The sequence below is a fragment of the Neovison vison genome, chromosome 7 (assembly GCF_020171115.1).
Source record: "Neovison vison isolate M4711 chromosome 7, ASM_NN_V1, whole genome shotgun sequence".
NCBI lineage: Eukaryota > Metazoa > Chordata > Mammalia > Carnivora > Mustelidae > Neogale > Neogale vison.
In genome coordinates this window covers 94,384,956-94,397,630 of record NC_058097.1, presented here as the reverse complement: position 1 = coordinate 94,397,630, position 12,675 = coordinate 94,384,956, and the positions used below count along the sequence as shown (strand labels likewise).

Sequence of the window (12,675 nt, the reverse complement as noted above, 5' to 3'; positions counted from 1 at the left end):
ACTCAGACTCTTCTCCTGCCACCTCAGTGACTTTTGCTCCCGCTTCTCGAACTCTTCCCCCGTCCCCTCCCCTCGTCAGAAAATAGGACAGAATCAACGGGGTTTGGCGGGGGGAGGGGAGTGCACCCCTGAGCCCCAACGGCTGTGTTGTCAGAACAGCCGGAAGACACCATTGAGCAAGCTGATGTTTATCCTGTTAAAGTTTGAAGCCATGTTTAGTCACCTTGGGGGCTGTTTTTAAAGGCTTTATTACCGTAGTCCTCAAGGAAAAATACTGGGAGTTAAATATGTGCTGTAAATCATATCCCCGGTGAAATGATGGCATCAGTCCAGTCCCTCTCATAAAAGTCACATCGTATGCACGTCGCCCTCCGTGTTAGGGATGTCCTCACTCCTGACAGTCGGCCCCACTTGTCCTTGCAGATCAGGAAATCCTGCGGAAGTTAGAGAAGGAGAAAATCCTGGTGTTCACACCGTCGCGGCGCGTGCAGGGCAGACGCGTGGTGTGCTACGATGACCGGTTCATCGTGAAGCTGGCTTTTGAGTCAGATGGGATCATCGTGTCCAATGACAACTACAGGGACCTGGCCAACGAGAAACCCGAGTGGAAGAAGTTCATAGATGAGCGACTGTTGATGTACTCCTTCGTCAACGACAAGTAAGTGACCCCGCTCACGGACCCCTGGGGGTCCCGCCGCCCTGGCCATCCGGGCCAGCTGTGGCCTGAGCGCTCGCCCCGCCGGCCATGGACCAGACCCAAGACACGTCTCTTCCCGTGGCTGACTCGCCCTCTGCTCCTCCGTGGGAGGAAAGAAGCCATGTAGGAGGGACAGGGCCCACATGGCAGGGCGCGCACACGGCCCGTCTGTCAGAACGGGGAGGGATGGTTCTAGAACAGATCAACCCCCAAGACACTGCCTTTCCAAAGCTACCCAGAGCCTTAAATCTATTTTTAAATTATGTGATTTTTTAAATTCTATTCCAGTGCTAAGACTCCAGTCACCACTGGAGTTGGTAAATGGGCAGAGCACCATATAAAAGCAGTCTCCTGAGAGATAAGTGTATTCACAAATGAGGGGGGCAGATTCACCTGTTGGTAATCAAAAATGCAAGCTAAATCTACAAAGAGCCTGTCTTTCACCCATTTAATTCACAGAAATATTTTTGCATGTGCTTTGTGCTGTTAAAGATGGAACAAAACTGTTCACACAGTTTGCTGTGGGTCAGCAGAAGCCTTGGAAATATGCGTACCCTCTCAGGCCCATCATCTCCTTTCTGGGAGTATATCTGAGGGAAAAAGACCAGATAGGTTCATTTCTGTATTTTTTATAATTGCAACAATTCAGAGGCAGCTAAAGCTACAGCAGAGAAGTTGGTTAAGCCACTCTGCACCTAGTAGAATTTTCTCTGGCTCTTTGATTAGGAGCATGAAGTCTCTTGAGGAACATGGACATTTATGTGTTAAAAAGACAAAACACAAAATTATATTTGTGTTTGGGACATGTGTATGCATACAGAAATGACTCAAATGCAACACATAAATGAAAAATAATTGTATTCAGGTCATAGGATTGAGTGACTCTTCTGTTCTTAATAATGCTGCCACGTTGATGCTCCCATAAGAGTTGGTCTAACATTCACATTTTCTGGGTAACTGCTTGGCCCATTTCAGGTTCTACCACTGATCTCACAAGTAGCACAACTCCTCAGCTATAACTCCTTCCTGTCGTGCTGTGCAGGCTGGGAACTCCTGTGTCCGGGAGATTTTGTCCATCTCTGCCGAGGCACAAAGAGAATGGGCAGTCTCAACTGTGCCGTGTGAGCTCAGATCAAAGTCCGCTAATTAGGAAAGTGTATTAATCTGCAGAAATTAATACCTGAAGGGACCACTGTCCGGAAGACAGGCGAGGGGGTATGCACGGCCTCGGGCCTGAACCGGGGTTGGGCCGATGTCCATCTTCCTGTCCGCTGCTCCTTGCTCACCCGGCCTCTGTCCTGGACAGGATCGAGGCTCACAGTGCCCTCCTAAAATGGCCTGGTGCTGTTTTCTGAGGTCCTTACAGAATCCCGAGGCTGGCAGGAAGAAAGAATTCATGAGAACATGCAAAGCTCAAAACTTGAGTTAAAACCAATACAAGTTCAGCTTGACATGTTTCACTTTTGTGCTCATTAAGGAAATTCTGTGTACTGAGATTCTTTACCCCATAGACACTGAATCAAAAGACTTATGGAAAATGTTTTAGGGGCACCTGGGTGGCTCAGTGGGTTAAATCCTCTGCCTTCAGCTGAGGTCATGATCTCAGGGTCCTGGGATCGAGCCCCACATTGGGCTCCCTGCTCAGCAGGGAGCCTCCTTCCTTCTCTGTCTCTCTCTCTCTCTCTCTGCCTGCTTGTGATCTCTGTCAAATAAATAAATAAAATCTCTAAAAAAAAAAAAAAATGTTTTGAAGTCCTTAGAGTGAATCAGTCTCTACCTTCTGTCTTCAGAATTAAATTATCAACCTCCTACTCAGAGATCACTTTTCATTCTATCCTTGACAGGTTCATGCCCCCTGATGACCCTCTTGGCAGACACGGCCCCAGCCTGGATAATTTTCTGAGGAAGAAACCTATCGTTCCTGAACACAAAAAGCAGCCTTGTCCATACGGTAACTTTCCTTAGAACTATTTAATATACGCCTTCAGAGCACAGTCTGTTGTTAAACTTTTGTTACTAAAAATAAACGTGTTATGTTTTGGACGGCATAGTATGTGGTTCTTTGGATTGTGATTAAATTTAAGAAAACATCTTAGCCATGAAAAAAAGTTATTATTTTTACCTAGTCAAGTTCAGTGCAGATGCATTTCCCAAAGATAAAACGTGGTTCCAAAAACTCCGCTAGTCTAGGCAGGTCAAAATGTGGAGTTCTGACCTCGAGCCACACCTCAGACGGGCAGGGGCGAGCGTGTCGCCGCGGCGCACGTGGCTCTCCAGAACAGAAGGTCCCACTTCCGAAGCCAGACGGGAAGAGGATGGGCAGGGAGGAGGTGAGGGCGCAGGGCATTAACCCAACCCTCGGGAGGTGACTCAGTCACCCGGCCAGTGGGTCGGTCACTCTAGAGAGGACCGGAGAGGGGGCAGGTCTCCCGAGGAAGGGACAGAAGAGCAACTTCGTGTCCCTTCCATTTCCGCCTTTGTCTCCCGAGTTACGGCAGTCGTGCCAGACTGAGCCGCCGGGGCCTGGTGCCTTTGCCTAATCGATGTTCCTCTCCGTAGGGAAGAAGTGCACCTACGGGCACAAGTGCAAATACTACCATCCCGAGCGGGGCAGCCAGCCGCAGCGCTCGGTGGCCGACGAGCTCCGGGCCATGTCTAGAAACAGCGCGGCCAAAACGGCCAACGAGGGAGGGCTGGTGAAGAGCAACAGTGTGCCCTGCAGCACGAAAGCGGACGGCACCGCCGACGCCAAGCGCGGTGCTCCCAAGAGGCAGTCGGACCCCAGCATAAGGACCCAAGTCTACCAAGACCTCGAGGAAAAGCTTCCCACCAAAAACAAATTGGAAACCAGGTCTGTCCCTTCTTTAGTCAGTATCCCAGCTACTTCCACCGCAAAACCCCAAAGCGCTCCGTCTCTAAGCAATGGCCTTCCATCTGGAGTTCACTTCCCACCTCAGGATCAAAGACCACAGGGACAATATCCTCCGCTGATGATGGCAACCAAAAATCACGGAACGCCGATGCCTTACGAACAGTATCCCAAGTGCGACTCGCCCGTCGACATCGGATACTATTCCATGTTGAACGCGTACTCCAACCTGAGCATCTCAGGCCCACGCAGTCCCGAAAGGCGTTTCTCCCTGGACACAGATTACAGGATCAGCTCCGTCGCCTCTGACTGCAGTAGCGAAGGGAGCATGAGCTGTGGGAGCAGTGACTCCTACGTGGGGTACAACGACCGGTCCTACGTCAGCTCGCCCGACCCTCAGCTGGAAGAGAGTCTCAAGTGTCAACACATGCACCCGCACAGCCGCCTTAACTCCCAGCCCTTCCTGCAGACTTTCCACGACCCCCTAGCTAGAGTGCAAAGTTACAGTCACGAAGAACCAAAGTACCATCACAAGCCTCCTCTGCCCCACCTGGCCGCGCACCTGCCGCACCCTGCTGCGGGCGCGCGCTCCAGCTGCCCTGGCGACTACCCCTCCCCGCCCGGCTCCGCGCACTCCAAGGCGCCGCACCTGGGCCGCTCGCTGGTGGCCACGCGGCTGGACAGCATCTCGGACTCGCGGCTGTACGACAGCTCTCCCTCCCGACCGAGGAAGCCTTACTCCCACCAGGACGCGCTGGCGAGCTGGGAGCGGCAGAGCTACGGCCTGGACGCCTACGGCTACCGGCAGACCTACTCCCTGCCCGACAACCCCACGCAGCCGGGCTACGAGCAGTTCCCCTTCCAGAGCCTCCCCGAGCCGCCGGAGCCCGCGTGGCGCGTCCCCTACTGCGCGGTGCCGCCGGACGCCCCGCGGTACCAGGACAACCGGGAGAAGATCTACATCAACCTGTGCAACATCTTCCCCCCGGACCTCGTGCGGACGGTCATGAAGCGGAACCCGCACGTGACAGACGCCCAGCAGCTGGCCGCCGCCATCCTCGTGGAGAAGTCGCAGCTGGGCTACTGAGAGACGATGCATCTTCGTGGTGTTTAGTAGTTTTTTGTTCAGCTCAAATGCTGAGGGAGGTTTGCTACAATAGCACACGTGATCTCCTTGGCGCAAGGAGATTATATAGTATCCATTTATGTGAACTACTGTATCATGGAATCTGGACGTAGAGCCCCCCAGAGCGGGAGTAGCACGGGATCGCTTTACATCCAAACTTTTTTTTAAAACCTTTCCTTTTTAAAAGCTCTCTCCTCGGCTGGAAGTTGTTCCAGTTTGATTTATTAGATGTCTCTGTGATCTTTGATATTAATCTTTGGTGCATCAGGGGTTTATATGCAGCACTTTTTATCCTTGTTTTGTGTTTTATTACCTTGGTGTTTGTCTATCAATTGCAAGCAATTACATACTTTCCGAATGTCGGACCTTTGACTAGACCCTAGCCAACTATTTTTGCAAGCCAAGCTTAATTGGAATCTTTTACAGCTTTTTAAGTTATTTTTATTTGGGGAAGGTGGGCTTCTTTGTGCTATAATCATTATTTATAGAAACAAAGATATACTACAGCACTGACTTTATATTTTAAACAAAATGTAAGTTACCAGTTTATATGGAAATGGGTAACAGTCTATATTAGAATGATTTATAGTACGGCACTTTTCATTGTTTTGTTTTTGTTTGGATTTTTTTTTTTCCTCCGTTAGGTAATTAGTTAATTTAATATGGTTGACTTAAAGGAAAGCAGATGCAATCAATGGAAAAAGTTGTTTCCATTTTTTTTTTTTTTTTAAGAAGGCAAAAGCCGTAACTGTGCCAGTTTAGAGCTTTGTGACCCAGCACTGATGTGCTTCTAGGTGGTAGAAAATGGAACTGGATTCCCAGATTCTCATTAACCTGTATTTTTAATGTGTTTGTCCTTTTTGTTTCGGGGCACAACAAGACTGGATAAAAGAACCCTTTCACAGTACTTGCCTGTTTTTAATGAATCTAATTATTCTCAATGCAACTTTTATATTTAATATACTCTTCGCTTTCCTGCTATTTATCAAGGCTGGCCTGAGGTGGGTGTACGTGTTGAGGATATGCAAAATGTATTGATACTGCACTATAGGAAGGGTGGTGGAGGCATTTTAAGTGGTAACTTAAAACTGTTTGTAAGATACTGTATATTTTCCATTTTCCTGAAGGTAGTTTTTTGGGGGGCCTGTTATATTATTAAGGCCAGATTCTTGCCACAAATAGTGTAGTTTTAGCTACAGACTAAAGTCTGTTCTAGTATTAGTAAGGGATATTTCTGGTTTCAAAGTGGGTTTTGCTAGATGCGAATTCCTTTTTGCTCTCAGCAGACAGACCTTTGCATTGAGGGTAGAGGGTCGTGTACCTCACATGACTTCACTGTCGCCTCCAGGCTCCGAATTTCACTTTGCGCGACAGACTCCTAGTCTGTGTCTGTCGTCTGCCTCGATGCCCTGGGTATTCTGACCATTCTCCATGCTACAGTTGGAAGTAAAGCCCTGAAAAAGCCAGAAAGTACCTTTTACTGTTGATACAAATTGTATCTTTTTAACTATAAGAACTATTTTGATTTGTAGATCTAGTGAAAACACAAATGTGTAACTATGATTAGACTTTTGGGCAACATTTTATCCCTTATTTAAGTACAAATTTTTAAAGTAAAATTGAGGTCTAGGATAGGGTAGAAAAATAAAAGTAACAATTTAGGTAAATAAAAGTGTCTGTCTTAGTTTTATAGACTATATTAAAATATATTCAATACAGTTATTGGCATTTTCTTTCTCCTAAAACTTACCTAGTGAGAACTTAAAAATAAAGGTAAAATGCTGCCTGAAAATAATGTCCAAGCACCTTTGACTAGGATAACATTTTCACTACTTGTGTGACACTGTGTGTTGCATGAAGTAGGATTTGGGTATACAGTAAATGCTTCTAAAAGGCATTGTGCATATTGACATATCCAATAATCTGAACCGTGTTCAGCAAACTTAATTCAGGAAAGTGGTGTTCTACACAATTACTGGTGTGTGGAGCGGAGTGTGGCCCTCCTCTGGACCCAGAAACAATGCAGACGTTGCCACACACACCATCTGAGCGAGGTCTGGGGGCGACCCTGCTCGCTTGGTCAAGCTCTTCTCCCTGATTCCGTCGGTCACTCTCCGTAGAACAAGTGTAGGAGTAAACGAGTGCCAGAACTAGGGTCACAGATGTGGAGCACCCTTTATTTTAGTCCTGTTCTAAGCCTTTTCTTTTTTTTTTCTTTTTTTTTTTTTCAGTATGAAATCCTTTTTAAATTGTAGGTTTCGCTCCCATTTTCGTCACGTTAGCATTTTCACTCTCTGAAGACTCTGCCAAAGTGCACTAAATCCGTTTCAGTGAGACTGCCCGTGCTGCGGATCTTACTTTTAGTCTGCGCAACCCGTGGTGTCCGCTTACTGTCTGTCGTCGCTCAGTGCATTCTGGACTGTGGGAGCCGAGTGTAGCTCGCCACTACCTGTCCCGAAGTGAATAGCTCTCAACTGCTCACGCTGAAATCCTTCAGTATAGTGACCTGTGAGGGAAGAAAGAGCAGTTTCTTAGGTCAAGCGGACAATGTGTCCCCCTCCCTTTTTCTTCTTCTTTTTTTTTTTTTAACACCCGTGTTGCTTTCAGAGCTTAAAAATGAGATATGAGATATTTGGCAGAGTTTTGATACAGCAAATTCTTAATTCTCTAAAGCAATAAGTAAAAGGATCCATCACTAAATTAAATCCATAGCTGACTCCGAACCTTCGTTGTAGCCAAAACTTTAACCTTAATCCTATCTTCTACCAGACGTGCTAGTCGATAACTGGAGAGGGAGAGGTTAGCAGAGAAACTGCCCAGAGTGGTCAACTGATAGGAGAGAAAGAATTCGGATTGGAATATTCTGCCCCCGAACGCTGGACAGTTGACTGTCCTTTCCCCAGTAATTAGCCGGTTCACTGTCTCTGTGTCTCCGTACAGAGGGAGCAGCATGCAGCTGGCCAAATCCTGGCCCTCACGGTTTCCTCCCTGCGCGCGATACGTCCGTTTTTCCGTCCGTTTATGACCTCTGTATCCTGATAGAGTTTGTCTCTGACCTCAACATTTGAAAGAAACGCACGCCAGTATCCAGCGTGTGAGGATACTGGTAGAAACTTGAACTTTGTGCTTTTATGAAATTTCCTTTATGAGAATATGTAATATAACTTTAAAAAGAGCATTTTTATATGTATATACATACATGCCTACATACTTGTCCTGAAGTATTACAGATGGGAGAGGGTGTCACGCCGTTGGTGGCTCACCTTCGTTCCCTCCGTTGGACTCTGTCTGACTTGTGGAGGACCAAGCCTGGAGTCTGGAGGACCAACCATAAGATTCTAGAACCACTTGAATGGAAAGCAACTCTTCAGTGGTTTTATTCCTGGTATTTTTAAAGAGTTATTTTGATAATTTTAATAGAATGTGTAATTTTAAAACACACAAAAAACTTAAAGTAGTATTGGTTATACAGATAATTATTTAACATGTCTTTTACGGTTGTATCTATGTATATGGACAGTAATATATTTATAAAACAAATATACTTTACGTTGTAGCTCTTAGTTTGTGATAGGTTAGATAGGGCTCGAGATACCTATGTGTGTGTGCTTTGAAAACTCTCAAGCTGTCCCCTGTTCTCCTACCCCCCCAACCCCCCCCCCCCGCCATTTAATGGCACTGACCCTAAGGTAGATTGGTTTCTGTTCTCGTTTTTGCTCTCCGACTGACTTACTCAAGGCGAGCTTTCTAGGTCTACAGCCACAAATAGAATGAAGTGTCAAATCCAGGAACTACACATGTGCATTAGTGTCAGAGAAAGCAGAGCTGATCAAAGTTAGAGAAACATGCTGTGTTTCCGATGGGCCTGGCCAGCTCCCAAGGGCAGGGACTGACCAACTCTCTCAGTCACGGATCAGGCAGGAACTAGTCCGGGCCTGGGGAAGCCTCTGCTTTCTCCAACCTGCTCACCGCTGCTCGCACGGCACAGAAGCCGCTGCAGACCAGAGTGTCAGGGGGCAGGGGAGCAGGGGAGCTGTGCGGGCTGCGCTGGAGGGCAGGAGTTCGAGTGTCCCTGTCCCAGGGGGAGGAAACCCAGCATGGCTCAGCCAGAAGTCCTGACCCATGTTAATACAAGAAATGAGAAGTGTTTCAGTTGACATTCAAACACAATGTTATTACTGAAGGCCTTCAAAAGAGGATTTTGAGATGGCCCTATTAAATTAATTTAATTTCCTTGTTTCTTCTGTCCTGTCCATTACTTATTAGAGATACTTTTCAGTGTTAAACCGCACACAAAAAAAGCATTCTGTCAACAGATGTTTTAATAAGTATTGAAGTTTTTTCATGAACTTTGTATTTCTATTGATAAATGGGAATACCTTACCTACATTTCATTTTTTAAGGGCCTCACGGACCAAAAATTCTGTTGTACTTTGACAATTAGCATGTAATTAGCCACAAAATATTTTAAAGACTGTGTTTGTCAGTTACATCTTTCTGCTGGTTTTTTGACTTCTAAAAAATGACAGATGTGCCCTTCTTTAAAAATGGTTTTAAAGAAGAAAAATATATTGTAATTTCACATACTGTAGCTTTATTCTGTAAGATTAAAAATTGTAACTAGTGTAATTGTAGCTAAAATGTGCATTTGCTGTATTGTGACTCTTAAGAAACCAAGCGTATCCCTGCTTTCTCTGTCCAGACCTTTAGTATAGATCTTTTTAGACACCTTAGGACTGTCCTTGGTGAACGATATTGTTGACATGATCATGTGTGATTTTAAATTCATTGAAACTACACACTGCTGACTGTGTTCGTTCTTAGTGCTTGATAAATTGTGTTGACATTATAACATTTCCATGAGATCATTAAATAGTTTTGAACGTTACCATCCACTTCAGTCATACTTTCTTTTAAAATTGGAATACAATGCTAGCTTTTTAAGTGTTTACGGTTCAAAATGGTTATTTTTTTCTTTAAATGCCATCTGTTAACCTTCTTTTTATTTTGTCACAGTAACACTGTTATGTATTAGGAGTAGCTTTTTCCCTATGGTCCCTAGTCCGAAGATTTAAAAACAGTTTAAGGGTTTGACCCTTTGGCAGTTAAATTTTTTTTTGAAAAGTCTGTCCATCTTTTAATTCAGTTTTATAAAATTTGCAAAACTTCACTTTTAAAACGTACCAAGTTGGCCAACTGTCTGTATAAGGTATTTCAGTTAAATAACTGTTGTCCATTAAAGCTTTCAACGCCTCTCTTACTTAAAGCATCGTATGTCTCAAGGGAAGAAAAAAAAATAAGACTGAAAAGCAATGGCTTGTTTTTATACAGTGTATGTTTTAGATCTTCTGTTTTTTGAAATTATATGTTTCCTACCTAACATAAAATACCCACAAACACGCAGACCTCCTCAGAGACATAAACCCACCGCTGCTAGCAAACCAGATGACTGATCTCATTGTTTCCTGTTAGACTGTCCCCGCCCCCGCCTCCACCCCCAACCCTAGTCCTATGCTGATGGAATTTCCAATTTGGTCCCTCCAACTTTTCTTATAGGAAAATAAGGTCAAGAATGTTTAGAACAACCATCCAACAAACCGATGCAATTCTGTTTATCCTCTGTTTGTTCTCTGTGTCTCTGTCATGGAATTTTTACAACTCCAAAAACAGTATTTTAGACTTACTGGAAATCCGTATCAGAACAGCGATGTGAATCTGCCACTGAGAAAAAAAAAATTAAAAATATCTTTTTTTTAATGGTGGTTTGTTTTTGTGTCATGACAACATTGACCTCCTACAGCAGCACAGATGCTAAGTAATCAGGAACCCCTTTCTCTAGTCCCGCCGTTTGCCTACAGGCCATGGTTAGGAACACAGGATACACACATGTTCACTACCAATGGGTCTGAGCCATCATTAACTCATGGGAAAATTGGAATTAAAGGCCAAAGATAACTAGTCGTTCCTCACTATTCTAATAATTTCCCACCAGTCGTTAACCTAAGCTTCTTAGCCTTCTGCATCATTTCGTGACCTGATGAGGTCTCTGTTGTATGTGTCTTGTTTGCTGCTCCCTCCCTGGCATGAATCAAGCTTAGGATCCCACTAATGCCTACTCTAAGTAGGTTCACTTCTCTTATTTGATACCCACTGGGAACTGAAAATAGTCTGTCATCTGTAGTCACAAATCCAAAATGGTCTCCTGATCTTCAAGATCTAGCATATTCATGTTCTAGGTCTATGTCTAAGAAACTTCTATTTCCAGATCAGGATTTTTTTCCTCCATTGTTTTTCAGTTTTTCATTTTGCTTCTTGGTTTTTTTGTTTTTGTTTTTGTTTTTTTACTACAATCACCATTTGTCAGGTCTTTTCTTTCCCCCTCCCTCTGCCCCGTAAGCTCTTTACCTGGGATCCAGAGTGAGGGGACTCCTCTCCTCGCCCGCAGCAGATCTAACTGTGGTGCCCAGCTGTAGCGGCAGAGAAGGCATCGCGTTCCAAGTCTGTGAGGCCAGAGGGGTGGAACCAGGCTCTGGGGAGGTGTCCAAGGAGGCAGCCCTGTGGGCTAGTGCCCGTCGCTTAATCCTCCCCTGTCTCGTTCCTCCGTCTACAGAGCAAGGATTCACGTCCTCATGAATCAAGTCATGCTGGGGAAAGGGAGAGCTGAGACAGCAACTCAAAGGTTGAGTTTATTTACTACAAAATACCTATCACAGGGTCTCTCACCAGTTCAACACCTATGAACATTTGTGCCTCAGCCGCAGATGCTGTTTTGAAGATTTGTTTTAGAGAAAGAAAGCAAGGAGGGGGGAGGCAGAGGGTGAGGGAGAGAACCTTAAGCAGTCCCCACACCCAGCACGGAGCCCAAGGCAGGGCTCAATCCCACCACCCTGAGATCATGACCTGAGCTGCAATGGAGAATCAGATGCTTAACTGAGCCATCCAGGCACTACTACTTGGCCTTAAGATTTTTTTAAAGCAACTTTTTAAGAACTGCATTCCTCTCCGTGCCGCTCTCAGATCTGGCACTGGCGTCCACCCCGTGTGCAGAGATGGGCAGATTAGTGACCAGAGAGAACCACCACCTCATCTGTGGCCTGTTAGGACCAAGTCAGACCCTCTGCACTCGCACATGCATGTGAGAGTTGACCTAGTCCTGGTTCTGCAAATGCGAAGCACGTAAATGGTAGAAGGCAGTGCATTCTTTTCTAATGTTTCCAATCATGCGCAGTGCCCTTCTTGGGCATCCTTCAAGAAGCCCCCTTGAGTGCATGGGCTCTCACAATGCCCACCGTAAACACAACACCTTTCATATGAAGGGGCTGCCATTGGCAGTTCCCAGGCCTTCTATTTGCACAAATCCAGCATGAGACTAGAGCCAGACAAGTTTAATTAGGTGGCCCAGCAGATTCCCTTCGGTTCCCCGGGAGAGCTCAGTGAGGGGCAGAATTCTCCAAACGCAGGAAGTACGAAACTTACGAAATGCACTTTTCACCCACCCAATGCCCTGCCCTTCTCGCTCTTGCCCGGAAGCCTGTATGGGCCAGCGACCCAGCTGGGCCACCCCCTGGCACCGTGAGCCCTGCCAGCACCCCACACTGGGCGCCAGGACATGGGCTTCTCCACCTCCAGGCTTCATGACTCCTCTCTCCCCACTCCACTTTCCAAACCCATAATTATCATTCATTTCAAGTATGCACATGGGAAGACTCACGGAGATGGCAAACACAATCGTAACCACCCGAAGAGCTCTTCAGTGCAGCCCGGGAGGAGACCTGCGGGTTTGTTGTGTATGACACCGAATGAACACGAATGAACACGGCGAGGACCCAGCACGCTGCAAGGCATGAATGCAAGGTGCCTGGAGATGCCGGGAATTCAGAATCCATCAAGGGAGATGCAGAGCACATGCACATTCTTCTAGCTCAAGCTCAACTTCATGGCCTCTGTGCACTCAGGGAGGCGTTCAGCCATGGACGGGGCCCA

General features: G+C 46.1%; 1 protein-coding gene across 2 annotated transcripts in view; it reads left to right on the top strand.

Annotated features, from left to right (window-relative positions):
* Window positions 1-10,449, top strand: part of ZC3H12C (zinc finger CCCH-type containing 12C) — a 78,209-nt gene extending 67,760 nt beyond the window's left edge. For both annotated transcript variants that reach the window (XM_044257687.1, XM_044257688.1), the window contains exons 4-6: window positions 424-658; window positions 2,542-2,648; window positions 3,257-10,449. In XM_044257687.1, coding sequence (XP_044113622.1) covers window positions 424-658; window positions 2,542-2,648; window positions 3,257-4,653 — 1,739 coding nt within the window. In that variant the 3' untranslated portion in view covers window positions 4,654-10,449. The remainder of the gene's footprint in view (window positions 1-423; window positions 659-2,541; window positions 2,649-3,256) is intronic.
* Window positions 10,450-12,675: the final 2,226 nt, after the last annotated feature.